This window comes from Anticarsia gemmatalis, chromosome Z, assembly GCF_050436995.1.
Source record: "Anticarsia gemmatalis isolate Benzon Research Colony breed Stoneville strain chromosome Z, ilAntGemm2 primary, whole genome shotgun sequence".
In the NCBI taxonomy this organism is placed as follows: domain Eukaryota; kingdom Metazoa; phylum Arthropoda; class Insecta; order Lepidoptera; family Erebidae; genus Anticarsia; species Anticarsia gemmatalis.
The window spans coordinates 6177470-6193609 of NC_134776.1; the positions used below are offsets into that span (position 1 = coordinate 6177470).

At 41.3% G+C, this 16140-nt stretch overlaps 1 protein-coding gene across 6 annotated transcripts in view; it reads left to right on the forward strand.

Annotated features, from left to right (window-relative positions):
* The window catches only part of trio (trio Rho guanine nucleotide exchange factor), a 130525-nt gene extending 114624 nt beyond the window's left edge, over positions 1-15901 (forward strand). For 3 of the 6 annotated variants that reach the window (XM_076134364.1, XM_076134366.1, XM_076134367.1), the window contains 14 exons: positions 595-657; positions 790-873; positions 2101-2307; positions 3275-3375; positions 3808-4000; positions 5478-5675; positions 6047-6238; positions 6341-6579; positions 10413-10611; positions 12250-13032; positions 13217-13495; positions 13825-14055; positions 14173-14364; positions 14453-15901. In XM_076134364.1, coding sequence (XP_075990479.1) covers positions 595-657; positions 790-873; positions 2101-2307; positions 3275-3375; positions 3808-4000; positions 5478-5675; positions 6047-6238; positions 6341-6579; positions 10413-10611; positions 12250-13032; positions 13217-13495; positions 13825-14055; positions 14173-14364; positions 14453-14563 — 3072 coding nt within the window. In that variant the 3' untranslated portion in view covers positions 14564-15901. Of the gene's footprint in view, positions 1-594; positions 658-789; positions 874-2100; positions 2308-3274; positions 3376-3807; positions 4001-5477; positions 5676-6046; positions 6239-6340; positions 6580-10412; positions 10612-11990; positions 12192-12249; positions 13033-13216; positions 13496-13824; positions 14056-14172; positions 14365-14452 lie in introns of those variants that run through there. The other 3 variants (XM_076134365.1, XR_012960324.1, XM_076134368.1) reach the window with 3 other exon arrangements.
* Positions 15902-16140: the final 239 nt, after the last annotated feature.

Here is a 16140-nt window from a genome sequence, read left to right on the forward strand (position 1 = left end):
TATTCTCACGATAATATTTTAAAATTTTGACGATAAACTGAACAAGATGAGCATTAAGCTTGTTAACTGTGGCGGAAAAATCGAAACGATGTCATAACCGCTGACGCGAACAACATTCTTTTGAGGTGAGACGTCTGAAACATCTGACATAAACATACATATAACTCAATGTGTATCGAAACGACCGGATGATCGCTAAAGAAATGGGCTGTGTCCTTGATCCCGCCGCACTCACACTGTGTTACCCGATGTCGTTAGCCACTACATCAACGTACCGCTTATTTATTGGTACCCCACGTGACGTAATAACAACCAAAATTAGATCGTGTTTAGTCTATAAAAATGGTTTGTTTTCCTTCTTCATTCACGTTACGCGCGATCTGAATCACTAATATACTGTGTTACTTATCAAAATATTAATAAATTAAAAGTTTGATTGTAATATTATGGAACATCTGCTTGGCTGCAACACTATTATGATTGTACAATGTACATTCTAAACACAACATTAATCCGAAGAGAATGCATAATAGGTAACGAATAGGGTGATTACAAATTCATTGTTACTATATAATTTATTATTTGGCACAATAGGATCCTCAAGCAGTACTGCAGCAGCCTACTCCGGCCGCGGCCGCTTCCGCGCCGGCCACCAGGGTAAGTGCACACACCTCTCCAATACCGTTGGCATCACTTCCAATAATTTTCATACATTTCATATTAACCATGGGAATACAGGACGTACAGGTACTTGCAAGCAGAAGGTTATATAATGGTGAATATTTTCAGAACTCGCTAGCCATGGACGCCATGGACAGTAGTAACGGTCCCGCAGACATTGCAGAAATCGAACAGATCGTTAAGGAGAGGATGGTTCGGCTCTATATTACTGCATGATGTGTGCATGTTCTTTTTCGTTTGATTTAATTTGTCGTACCCGTACTGTTCAAAATGTAGACTTTCACAGCAATCATGAATCAAAGTAATATCCGGCACACGTGAGTTAAAGTATTAATCGAACGTTTACGGGAATGTGTCGACATGTAGGCATATAAGAAAAATCATTTAAGATTCTGGAGAGATTTTAGGTTCCCGAAAGTAGTGTTAATTTTATTTTCAGTGCTTTCCACTCTGGCACAAACATTTCAAACAGCATTATTGTTTACAATGACGAGGTTTTACATTAAAAAAAAACGATGTAATATTTCAAGCTAAAAGATCTACGATTATCATGATCAGTTTAGCCGAAAATATATTCATGTAACTCAATGGAAAATTATTTCTATGAATTTTTTCCAACAGCATTGCAGTGCCAAGAAAGCAACTTATTATTACATATATGATATAGCCTATAATATAGGAAGTTCTGATTCCAAGTGAAGCTATCGTCTATGACTTCGATGCACGTAGACATCGTGAGAGCTAGTAAGGACTTATGGAATACTTTGAACAGTATGGGCGGTAGGGTAGTGTTTTGTTTGAAGTCACGTGTTACATCTTGTTTATCCAGTATTAAGCAGAACACCGCAACGTTCACGGCAGTTCGTTAGCTACATAGTTTTGTGTTGATTGGATTTCTTTTCCGTTACAACGATGGAAAGCTGCTTTTATATCGCATGTGTACACTTAGCCTCATTTGTTTAGGCTTCATTGTTTGGTTTTATTTTGCATGGTTTGCTGAATTCTGCCGTTTTTTGGTATATTCAATATTTGTATAAGCGCTTTCGATTATAGTAGTACCACAGGTAAAATATACTATGCGCCTTAGCAACAAGGTTTCCGTTCTACAATTGTAAAATTTTTGACGTTACTGTTTTAAAACAATGCCTCACAGTACCTACTCGAGATAACGAGTAGACGCTAGTGGCATTGGTTGAAGGTTTAATCAATTTAGATAATATACAGACTGTTGATTAAATACACCTATCTTGTAACTTACGTCTAATCATCGTTGATAAAATCTAGATCTGAAACAGAAATAATACTACTACCTATTATTATAACGCGTCGATGTGCTTAAGAAGTCAACCTAGATACTTGATGTGATAGAAAAAAATCGAAAGATAATGACGTCATACTCAGGTACATTATCATGTGTAGGAACAGCATGGATGTGTGTCACTCGCGGGCGCCGCTGGCACATCAGGCCGATGCGACGAGGAAGAACAACCTGTCACTCCTGGGCCCGACTCGTACGAAGCCGCTCTCAAGAAGCGCGAGTACGTCCTGCGAGAGCTCGTCGACACCGAGGAGATCTACGTATCTGACCTACAACTTATCTGTGAGGGATACATGCGACACGTACAGGTCAGTAAACCAATCACTGTGTACTGTTAAACAAAAACAACAACAATACTATTACCGGCATCTCATTATTAGGTGCGCCTTATACTTCTAAACGTGAAGACCTTTGTACAGCATCGTTGAGAGTAACTCAAGTACTTTCAATTTAAGTAGTGCAAAAAGACGTACCTATTTTAGGATAAAACAGTACAAGTCTATGTTTATCTTCAGACGACTCCACATTACTTGAGACAGGATCTTCAGTCCCACAAGCCACAATACGTTTCCGTATTTGCATTCCGCATTTGGCGCCAAGTAACAGGATTTGTGTCAGTGAGCGAACGAGTACAAATAGCGGTTTCTCGCTAAGATAGGAATCTACGTCCCGAATGAATGCACCGCCACCAAGGATGCAGACGATTAAAGACTAAATACGAAGTTCTCGTAACATGCGCGTAGATTTATAGAAATAAACTCTTGCTCAAACTTTGAAGTTCGTTACAATCTTTTGTCTGAGGCACATTTAACAGTAAAAATTGCATTCATATTCCTATCTGGGCAAGGTATCAGATCATGACTCTGAGAGGTCTGGAATACTACCTAACCGAACTTTATTCAATTTATCGATTGACCACTCCCCTCCGAATGTCCGTGATGGATATTAAAATCGCATTGAGTACAATGGTTTCAATAAAACAACTCAACTCAGTACCGTACTCCAATTAAGCTCGGTAAACTGTTAATGAAAACAATAGAACCGCTGCTCCCGTTCTGAATCAAATTATGATATAACTTGATCGTATAGAACTTAACCTTGTGCAACAATTACGGCCAGATATTAATTAATAAATTCATACGAGACGGGATTATCGGTGCTACAAAGCTTTGTAACGTAGCAATTTGGACGTCCCCTTGTCATTCGCTTTGTTTCCATTAACTAGGTATATATTGTTGTATAGTGCCACAGAATTAATCAAGTGCTTTGTTCCAGGATCCGAATGCTGAGCCGATCCTGCCTGAAGGACTCGCGCGCGATCGTAGACATCGCATGATCTTCGGCAACATCGAGGCTATCTACGAGTGGCACAGAGAGTGAGTACATGTTTTAATATTACTACAAAATGTGTTTGTCATTTACAAATAAATGTATCTAAAAAAGAAACCTCAACAGTAACAACATACAGATACTTACATTTTTTACTAACCTATTGATGTCCTCTTAGTAACTTCAGACAGTATAGACATATTTTTTTAATAAATCGTTATTTTATATTGAATCTATACTTTTGTTTTGTTTCTATTTAAATGTGTTTTATGCTTTGCGATTAAGTGGCTGGCGCTGAGCGTTAATATATTTCAAATCAAACATTTTTGAATAAACGTTATAAATTTTAATTTATTTATATTTATCCATTCAATTGTTTGAATAATGTAAATGTTAGAAATAGAGTTAAGGCTGGCGTGCGACACAATCTGTGCTAGAAGTGAGTACACGCATACATGGCGGAATGTTGGTTTGTGCAGTAAGTTCCTGCTGGAACTGCACCGATGCGTGGAGGAGCCCGAGCTGCTGGGCTCGCTGTTCCGCCGCTTCCTTGAGAAGAGGATGTTCCTCTACGAAGCCTACTGTAGAAACAAGCCCGTGTCCGAGTACATGGTCTCCGAACATGACTCCTACTTCCAAGAGCTGAGGGTGAAGCTCGGACATAAGCTGCAGGTGCGTCTCCCCTACTCAGCTTTTACATTCATCCATTCCTATACAAAGTGTTCAAACTATGGATTCTATTAAATTCTAGTAAATGTCAAGTTTACAATCTTTGTTTTGATGCTCATGGCTTATATGAAAAAAAAATGCTATTATTCCATAAATGTTTCAACACGGTGTATAGACATACAGACAGTTATTTGCAATTGAATATTTCAATTGACATAAATAATTATAATATCGCGTATTATTACCGTACACTCATTAAAACGAGTCATATTTAAAACTACTATCAATGTCTCTAGTGAACTTGTCTTGGTCTTCAGTCAACGTTCAGGAGATCATCCTTGTTCAGAGTACTAGAAATCGAACAAAAAGGCTTCGACTAAAATTAGTGCACTTAAAACTTGTGAAACAGTATACTAATCAGTACGCACTCCCATCAATGCATGTTTCATTGCAAAAAAAGCATAACGTGCCATGCATAATACAATAGTAGGTTGGCAACTTTAAAACTTCTTTGCAATAGTAATTTGAAGTTCATTACAACTAGACTGTTGTGTCTAGCTCATTAGAGCGACGAAAACGCTCAGTGCATTAAAAGTTAAATGGAATAACAAAAAGATTGTAATAGAAATTTTACTGTTGTAACCCTACGTAAAACAAAGCTCTTTAGACAGCACGTCTTTCTCACCGCTCACACATATAATGTTGCCTCTTCGTACTCTATATACCGCTGTCTTGCTAATATTTGTGAACGTGAGCAGTTGCATTTTGTGTCGTTGTGTATAACTATGAAAGACGCTTGGGTGACATGTCAGTGGTTGTAGGTGCGCCTTAGGCAGCGCTCTCACTTGCCCGGCGTCCGCGGTACACTCAATCAGGTACTGGTAGTGTTCATTAATAAGCAGACAGAGGCAACGCTGGTACCTTCACCTTGTACGCTCACTGTGTACTATTGGCATTTCATGAAGCCTATATGCGGTTCAAACTGAAACAAAATTATATTTTACGGACAGATATTGTACCAGCTGTGCTCTGAATATGTTGCAACTTGACGTTGAAGTTGAAGTAAAAAATAGTCGTAACGTTTAAAGTGCGACAAAGAAAAGTCGATAAATTTCTTCCATTAAGTACGTAGGTACCGAGCCGAGAAGTTCAAAGTCATAAAAGAGTATCAAGTGTATTACGTGCGTACGCGATATCTTATATGACAGACATATAACATCTCAGCGTTGACAACATATTTTATGAGAAACACTCGCTTGCATGCATTACTCTCTGTTTCATGTGACGCTACTCATACACATATACATCACAACCTGTTATATTTATTTTTGGGGGTCGTTATATTATTTTCTCCCTCACTAAACAACACACACTGGACAGTTGTTTGTGAATGTCGTCGCTTATTGTCCTCGCATGCCTGCGATGTTCGTATTACTTTAACCGCGAGACTCGGTTTTCACATAGATGTACCGTTTTACAGCTGGGCGACTTGCTGATTAAACCGATCCAGCGCATCCAGAAGTACCACTTGTTGGTGAAGAAGATCCTGGCGTACTCGGAGCACGCGAACGCGCCGCCGCACGTGATCGCGGCGCTGCGCGAGGCCGTCGAGTGCACCGACATCATACCCAAGAACGCCAACATGATGATGGATGTCGGCCGACTCCAAGGATTCACGGTGAGACTATACTTTGTTCTATCTAAATCCTTATTTTCTTGCCAATGCGATTTTTTATTTCAGCTGCAAGCGAGTATTTTACGCTTCCATGCAACATAAAGCACACTGAAAGCGAACTGTAAATCAAGTCCGCGAGTGTATTTATTGTTAGTAATATTGAGTAAAAGGTAACCAAAGTAGAATAATATAATGTCTTCGACAACGTTCCCGTTACATAACCTAACAGTTTCTTAAAGGCAGCGGTGAAAAAAGAAATCGCATTAAATTGCTTGCATTACATTGGATACATTTTAATTAAATCTAAACATAAGTAGTTGTTGGATTGTTATTGACGTGTTGTGGACTATCATGAGTTGTGTTGTGTATTTCAGGGTAACATCACGTCGCAGGGCAAGCTGCTGCTGCAGGAGTCGATGGTAGTGTCGGACGTGTCAGGCGGCGGCAACGACCGCGGGAAAGAGCTCCACGTGTTCCTCTTCGAACAGTGCATCATATTCAGCGAAGCCACCGGCAAGAAGTCGCAGTTCAGCAGCCCCAACTACCATTACAAGGCTCATATTCAGGTTGGTATTCTTACCAAAACAATTATATCTTCTATATTACAATTGATAATACGATAATCACCTTTAGATTGCGATGACTTATATTTTACAAACCGCCTTCAGGTGAACAAAATGGATCTGGAAAAGTTGGATGGACACAACGCGTTCATCGTTCACTCTGATGATCCCAACAAGCCAAAGCAGTCGTTCCTGTGCCGGCCGTCGGAGGCGACGCGGCAGGAGTGGATCTCAACACTGTCTAGTATTCTTCAGCTGCAGAAGAACTTCGGCGAAGCACTGGAGAACCCGGGCGCGTACCTGCGCGAGCAGCTCGGCCGCGAGCCGGCACGCGACCCCGCCGCGTAAGTACCCGGCGCTGCTCCGGGTCTCCGCGACTACGCGCATTGTCTGTGTTTACTATCTCGGTACTCTGTCGATTGCTATTCCATCAGTTACTAATATACCTAACCACTTGTGGCTCTGTAATAATCCTAATAATTTTAAGGTGTGTTTGAAAGATTTCCAACTAACAATGTAATATTAACGAAAATGTATTCTTTTTAATAATATTTTGTTGTACATTTAATAAATCTCAGCTGACCTTCGAATAACTTAATATTACTGTAATTTAAAAGTCACGCATGATAATATAATCTCATTTACCCATCTTCGGCGCAGTGCCAACATTGAGAAGTATAAAGACGCCGACAAACTACACTAGCAACCTAATCGTATCGTGGAAAGGTTCACTCGTATCCATTGTTCTAGTGTGGTTTGTCTATGCACTGATGTTTTAGACTAGTATTTCACCCCGGTCTTTAGTATCAACACGCTTGTATACGGTCCGATGAATAAACTTGTATTCCGATTAGAATGTTTAACAAACTACTATCATATGCATATTATTAAAATGTAAGTGTAGTTAAATTACGCACAAATCTGGCTTCCCTAATACGCTCGTCGATCATAGTTTACAATGGGTGATGGGATATGAACAACCGCATGAGTGTAGTGGGTAATGCAGCGCACGTGCACTCAGTCGCTCCTACAGTTCTAGGTACGCGGTGTGTGCACTAGCTCGCCACTGACGCACACACATCACTCTAACGATTACATTATAGGCAACACAGTTACGTGTTTGCTAACAATATTATAATCAGCAATTTATTGGTATGAATGGAATGAAATATTTAGACGTGACCTTTGAGTACTGCAAAATAGGAAGAGTATATGAACGCGTGGAAAGGCTTAAAAATATTTTGAATTAGAAAATAAAACGTGGTGATGGATGCGATAATAAAGTAATATAATTGATGAAGTAATTGTGTGTGATGCGCGACGGTGCACGCGCGCCGCTCGCCGCGGTCGTGAGATCGAACACGCTACGTCACCGATAGTTGACTAGCTAATTAATATGTCCACGTAAATTTAAAACTCTGGAATTGATATTTAGATATATTTATTTAGATGTTTTTAATGTTAATATGTGACTAGGTACCTAATTATGTTAAATCGTAGGGATAATGAGGTATGCCGCGAGTGGTCGTGCGGCCTCGACTCCAAGCAGTTGATCAGTGCGCTCCGATCGTCCTCAGTGATAGCGCCACTAAGCGCGAGCTCCGGCTCCACGTGACACACGAACAGTTTGGTTTAGATGCCTTGCACTACATACGTGCGTGTGTATCTTATCGCAATAATGTACTGCCATTAACATAATAATTATGTACTCCTTAGTATCACTGCCGACGTTATTTTGGTGTATTTAGTTGTTAGTACATCGGATAGAGCTAGGTAAAGGTTTCTCTTCACATGCGGTGGGCGTATATTAATACCTCGATGTTAACAAATAATTCGCTGACGATTGCGCTCCAACTAAAATGTATTAGGAACTGTAGCAGTGTGACATTAACATTACGACTCGGCTATTTGCAATTACCTGCTCCCCACCTCGGCACAACTCAGTTTGCAGTACTAATAAAGTATTTTCCTGAAATCCATGGAAAATAGTCTCAAATCAATACACTATCTACTCGTAACTTCGTATAACATAGCTATTGTTACGCATTGCGGATATTTTAACTTTATGTGGAATAAACGTGACGAAAAGCATAGCAATAATTTTGGACAACAATACAAACTAAACTAAGAAATATGGCACGGCTACACCTTATTATCGAACAGACGATACGTTATCGTAATGAAGAGTGGTGGCAGGAACAGTTAGACAACAGCGACACAGCATGCGCCACGCTCAGTGGAGCCACAAAGATACGAAAATATTATTTTTACCTTATTGCTTAATACATAATTATAAGTAGGAACGCGAAGACTGGCATATGAATGAGCGCAAAGTATATTTGGATGATGGATTAGTTGTATTGCATGCTAGGGTAAGACACGAATACATTCAATATTTAGGTGGCGGTAGGGATAGTTATAGTCGCCCGCCGCGCTATCCAATATTCTACTTCTACGATTAACATCTCGTCACGACGCTCGACTAGCGACGCGTCGCCGCGTTTTAATAACTTTCAACTGGATATCGCATATTTAATAGGTGTTTAACGTATATACAATATAACGTATTAGCTCGCAATCGATTATTGCTGATTGTTTACTATAGCGATAACTTAGCGATAATTACAGCAATTTAATCACTATTACTAAGTACACTGACAGTAACGTTTAGTTAGGTTATATGTTTCAGCCTACCCCAACAAATACAGACACGAAATTCAAAATTAGTGAACAACTCATTAGCAGCAATCTATCAAAATTCTCCACGAATAGGGGCCAAAAGTTACTTTCGTTCGTTTTAACAATAGATATTTTTCCCACTCTACATATACTGTTAAGTGTAATCAGCCGAAATTATTCCATATAAATATTTTATGATAATAATAATAACAAGACATGCTTAATGAATTCAGCTTTCGATGTTGATAGTATGTAAGGTGTACCGATAAGTTATTTATTTGTATTGTTTGCTGAATTACGCTGCGTTGTGACGCCTAGGTGCGGCGGTACGGTCCATAGCGTGGAGTGCGCGCCGCACCTCGCTTACGACGAGCTCGGAGGCACGAGTGCAGTGTGCACGCTCACCGTACACACTACCACGACTCTGTGACGTCACGACTCGCACGCGTGCCTCCTGTCTCGACTCGTGTTCTGTTAACTGATGTCATTTTGGTGAGGTTCGCTTTTAGTGAGGAGTTGATCACGCTTCGTTGTGGCTATATAATTAGTTAATTACTCACATGATTTAGACTGTACCATTATTTTAGATTTAATATAATTTAAACGCCAACAATTGGTTTGTGATCGCGCATCTTTGTTTATGTATTCCGCTTGTATCAATTATGTAAGCGATGCATAATAATATGATAGTATATAAAATGTTTCACTTCCATGATTACCGCGATGAATCGGTCGCGGCTATTATGATCTGTACTAGCGTGTATATCTAACAAAGTTTATCTTAGTTTTACTATCATGAAATTTCGACCAAAAAGGTTAATCTGATTTCTTGGAATTTCTCGACATTTAGGCATTATAGTTTTGTAATCTTCATATGTATATATTTGGCTATCGAATTTTAATTTATGTATATAACTAACATCTAACAATCACTGTAATACTTGACTATTATGTTACATGAGTAACCAATAAATGTCAATAAAATATGCTTGTGGTTTTCTGCTTATAGTCCCGCATGCTTCTTTATGTTCTGTTATGTTAAGTTTATTATGGAATTTACTTTGGGGCCCAGCTTTGGCTAACTGACGCTAATAGAGATGACACCGAGCCTAGTGCCGTAGTATACTAACACTTACTAACTGGATAACATTAGCGCAGCGGCGGCGGGAGGTAGCACGCTGATGAAGTGGTGGACCTATACACTGAATACGACGACAGAATTATACCTAGAACAAGCTTCTTTATTAACATTTTTATTAAGTTTTAACCCTATTATGTTTTTTACTTAAACAAACGACTACTTTCAACTTCAAACATATAATCAGTAATGTGAGCGAAACTTACAGGGGAAACTATGGAAATGGAAATAAATGTTGATAGATGAAATAAATATAAAAGCTTTGAAGTTGAAAGTATGATCAAGAGGTAAAGAAGCTGGAGCGCCCGTTTTATTTTAGTTTTATTTGGATGTTAACAGTCGTTATTCCCGTCCCGATAGTGTAGGTGATGGTTGGTGCGGGCTGCGCAAGACGGAGAGCGTGCCGCCGTCGCTGGGCGGGCGCCTGGCGCCGGAGCTGCGTGCGCGCTCGCAGCGGCCGCACGCCAAGGCCAACACGATCAACCTGCCCACGAGCTCGTCGCGCGACGACCGCAAGAAGAGCAGCGCACTCAGCCCCACTTCACCTCCGCACGCCAACGTAAGTCCGCTACAGGAGAACCGGCCACGTCTCTACCTAACAAGCTTTATGTAACATTATATATATAAACTACAACAAAATACAAAGCTGCTAAAACGTATATATATTTTATCTAATAAATAACTGATACAATGGTAAATAGAAATAAGTTTTTCCGATAGACATATAATATAGTAATCAAAGGATATGAGCTGCTAACTGTATTTTCCAAAGACATTTAGATTATTCGTGACTAAGTACGAACGACGTAACTGCAAACGATGTCATATAAACATGAAAATCAGGTCTAACAGCACACCAAACATTAGTTTTAGTTAGATATAAATAAATAACATAACTTCCCTTTACGACTTGAAAACGAACACCATTTTATAACAAGTTTGGCTAAAACAGACAACAATACCCCCTATCACTTCCTCAAAGATTAGATTGAACGATGTATGCCAATAGATACTTGAGAACCTCATGATGCTACATTCTCCCATTTCCAATCTACTTACATATGTACAAAAAACACCGCTGCTTTCCATAGAGATAGGTAGGGACCAGAGAACGCCACTTGGTAGGATCCTTACAAACTTCCTTTGCTTTATTCACATCCATACATCTTAACATACAGGACCAATCTACTAATATTATAAAATAGAGGTGAACGTATTGTAATCCCGTATATCTATTTTGATATAACTAAGCAATTATCTTGTCTTCAAATTGATTATGGGTATGCTGCTTGTCACAATAATTTTAAAATAAATATAACACTAAATATAAAGATACTTACTTCCAATCAACACTAGAAATGTGTTCGTTTACAAGTTTAACAGGAGTTAAAGAGTTTAGCTAAACCTAGGTTATTTCGTTGTATGGCACTCATTATGCATTAAAGATTAAACGAATTTGGGCTTTTAAGGAAAGTATTAAATACTAAACGCTGGCCAAGTATTTAACATATAACGTTCATTTTATTCAAAGTGAAAACAAGCACCTTCGTAGAACTCATATAGTCATATTGCAATATGAACGATCATTGGTTCATTGTAACTGTACAGCAGTAGGAAATAAAATGAATTCACTGATTAATATTGCACGGAGAGTCACGAGTGTGATTTTAAGCCACGCATGCACCGTGTGACCACATCACAGTGATAGATATCGGACTTGGATGTTATATCGTTAGCAAGCATGCAGTAACAATTAGGTTGATAGATGAGCTTCATGTGTTTGTTATCTTATTATTATTTATTATCTGTAAAACTTTATGTTATGGTAACTTTTCAAATAATCCATATTCATACATGTATTGCATTCTGGTATCGCTTTATATCTTCTCTTTTGCATGTTTCTTATTTTAACGCTTTTCCATATGTCTTTTGTTGTAGGTATGATATACACGGGAATGCATTTCTAACATAGACTGTGATAGCGGACCGATTTGCCTGAGGCGCAACTGTATGTGCTAAGTGACTTGGAATAACCGCCGTTGACTATAAGTTTTATTTATTATTTGTATATAGTAGTCGTAACGAATGTAAAGTGTGTACGGTGCCGACGCGCGGCGATGTCGGAGCGTAGGTGAGCATGCATGTGACGCTTGAGACGTGCGGCTTGGCGGCGCGCTACACTGTGTGCCTGTCACAGGGCCTGTCCAAGCGGCCGTGGGGCCTCAAGCTGCGACGAGGCGGCAGCGCCGGCACCGGCGCCGCGGCCGGCGGCGAGCCCAGCGCCGAGGGCGTGGTCACGGAGCTGCGTCCGCCCGAGCTGGTGGAACCGGCCGCCGACGTGACAGTCGCGCCAGGCGCCACTGCCACACTCGCGTGTCGCACGCTCGCTTCGCGCGCCTCCGCCTCCTGGCGCAAGACTGCCCCCGAAACGCGTGCATTGCGTCATGGTGGCCGGTTTGCCATCACGCTGGCGCCCGATGGCCTCGCTACCCTGACCATTCACGCGTGTCGCGCCTCTGACGCTGGACTCTACTGCTGCCTGATCAGCAATGAGTTAGGCGGTGTACAGAGCTCGGCGAGATTGACCGTAGGTGCTGGCGGCGCGCCTGGCGTGCCGGCAGTACGCGCACATCCCGGCGGTGGTCTCGTAGTACAGTGGGATGAAACGAGCCCCGCACATTTAGAATATTGTCGAGTGGGAGAAGGAGAGTGGCGACGGGCGACCGAAACCCCCGCTGCAGCAAACACATTGGCTTTAGAGGAACTCCCGGCGGGCCAATACAGTTTTCGATTAATATGCACGAGGAGCGGCGCGCCCGGCCCGGCGTCCGGCCCCGCGGCCTGCGGTGGCGGCGGTGCCTGGCAACGTGAACAATTCGCGAGGCGTTATAGCGTAGAGGAAGAAATAGGGCGCGGCAGAACTGCCCGAGTGCTGGCCGCAAGAGATACTGGGACAGGACAACGAGTGGCGCTTAAACAGGTACGTAGTTGACTGTAGTGTTGCAAGTATAGGTATAGGTTATGCGTTATTATTCTTAAAATTGTTAAAAACGTAAAAATAGCTAGAATGGAATCACTAAAACAACTTAAAATAAATCAAATATTAATTTAAAGTTATTCAACAATAAACCGACACAATGCTAAGGTAGTGAGCTATGACGCAGGTGTTGTCTGGGCGCGGAGCGGACGCTATGCGCGAGTACCGTCTGTTGTCGCGGTCTGCGCACGGCGCTGTGGTGCGTGCACTCGCGTTGTTCGCGGAGGTGCCGCGCGCGGGCGCACACACGCTCGTGCTCGAGTACGTGGGAGGCGGGCCGCTACTGGACTGGGCCGCCGCCGCGCCGCACCTCTACACACAGCACACCGTCGCGCATCACACCAGGCAACTGCTCTCCGCACTCGACTGGCTCCACTCCATCAATGTGGCACATCTTGATGTCAGGGTACATTATCCCTTACACATTTTTCTATTTACTCCTTAATTGTAACTGACTGCCTCCGTGGCGCAGTGGTTTAGGTCGCTACGCCGATACCACTGCAACGGGAGGTCGTGGGTTCGATTCCCACACGGGACAATTATTTGTGCGATCCACAAATAATTGTTTCGGGTCTGGTTGTGCTGTGTCCGTTGTTTGTATGTTTGTAAAAGTCCCCGCGACACAAGAGCAATTCTTAGTGCGGGAGTTGTCTTTTAAAAAAAAAAAAAAAACAAAAAAAAAAAATTGTAATATAGTGATTTCAATACGAGTTTTAATTGTTTATTACTTTGCAGCCGGAAAACATTCTGGTGGAACTGGGTGGTGCGCAACCACAGTTGAAGTTGGTGGACCTGGGCTCGGCAGTGGAGACGATTGAAGGCGCTAATACTACGGGTCGTGAGGTGCTGCCGCCGGCGCCTGCGCAGCTGGAGTTCGCTCCACCGGAATGTGTGCTCGGTAGACCGCCCGCTCCCGCCTGGGACGCTTGGGCTGCTGGCGTCTTCCTATACGTTTTCCTGACAGGGGTAACTACAAAATATATATATTATTCTTTTTTATTCCCGCCATATTATTATATTGCATTGTTAATTCTGTTGAAAACTAGTTAATTAACTCTAACATGTTTTGATTTTATTGCCTAGTTATCGCCATTCCTGGATGAGTCAATAGAGGAGACGACGGCGAATATCATCAAGTGCGACTACTGCTTCCCGCCGGAACACTGGGCGGGCGTGGACGAACGCGCGCACCAACTCATCCGGGGCCTTCTCGAGCCCGCGCCCGCACGCCGCCTGACGCCTAGAGATGCGCTCAACGATGCCTGGTTCGAGGAGGTACTACTCGTTCTAATTTATTTTCTTCGGTTGTTCTATTAGAATTATTTATTCAGGTGACATATATAACGAGTTATTTGTTTGTCAGGCGCCAGCGACACAGCTGTCGGCGACTCAACTGAAGACGTTCCTGGACCGGCGGCGACCGGCGGGGCACGGCAACGCGCTGCACTCGCTGCGCTCGCCCAACGACACCTGAGGCGCGGCCGCCGCCGCCGAGCGCTGAACGCACCACGAGTACCAGTCGCGCCCGCGCCCTCTTCACGTTTGGTGCTATGACTCTACACACACCGTTATGTCGATGCATATCTGCTTAACAACGTGAAGCAAAAATAACCAAAAAATATATTGTAAGAAAGCGCCCTTGTACCATCGAGGACGACTCACGTCATGTGAGCACTTTAGAGGACAGCACACGTCGACCTCTACTTGATTTTGAATAGTCATTTGAATGCGTTAGATATAATTTAAATGATGTATCATAGCGTATATGCATCGACGTCTCGTATACAATACAATACGATCCCTGAAGCATCGCTTCTCGAACTGATATTAAATTTTTGAAGCGATTTAAAAACATATTTTAATCGATGTTTTCCATAAATAAATAATCATTCTTCTTGTAGCCAAGATTTTATGTGCATGTAACTCTAAGGAACAAAGGCGCTAGCCAAATGTAGATCTTATTCGATATTCACTCAATAGGATTACGTTTATTTTTTCTCTTAAGCTGTAGTTTACTGTAATCGTTCTATAGTCAATGTGCCCACCTGTCGAGTTCGGTATTTTAGTTATTGTTTAAAAATGTATTCACGATTCATTTGCCGACTTTTGAAAATCACATGTTGTTGAATAAATTGTAATAAATCCGTACTCCTTGGCGCCGTCGCGGGTTATGCGACAGGCCAACGCTTGTTGTTGCGATCCTATAAGCAAATTACACCACGCATTGAACAGTTGGCAATTTGTAACATTTATAATTTATTATTCCTAAAATGGCCGTTTTTTTTAAAGAAAAGTTGTCTGTGATTTATGCTAAAATGAAGATTTCATGCTTATTCCTAATTTTAACGTATGTACTTGTTAAATTAATAATAAAATAATAATAACTAACGAATTGTATATAGAACTAAGTCTTAGTGCGTAATTTTTGTTCTAATTTGTGACCAAAACGCAAAATTTTAATCGTGTATGTTGAATGTACCACGAAGCATAGTATATACGTGAGATATTATGTATTGTAGTAGGTGTTAGATATAACGCGATCGATGGAATGTACTGTTCACTGCCGAGCCGCGGGCCGCACTCGCCTCGCCGCGGGCCTCTCACACTCTCCACTCTCCACCTCCACTCTAGACAAATAAATCAAGTATTACTTCCCACTTGTATTGTAAGCTTTTATCTCTGACGGACATGTATACCCGTGACTTCTATTGTAAAGGAAAATACTAAAAATATATGTACTGCTTGTTAATTTTTATACAATTATAAAAGTGAGGTGCATTAAATTAAAATATGTGAAATTACTTTATATGTATGTTTTTGTTTTATTTACCACATAACCTACACCTTTTACACTGGTCTATTCTATAGCATTTGCAAAAAAAACCTAGTTTAGTTATGACGCTGACATGAGCTAATGTCTTTTAGTATCAGAGCCACATATATTAAGTAGTTACGATGGGCCCGTCAAGCTATTTTCACAGAACGACGTCGCTTCGCCGTTTTTAGTTGACCTGATACTCTAAAAGCACATAATGTACACCTATTATTTTT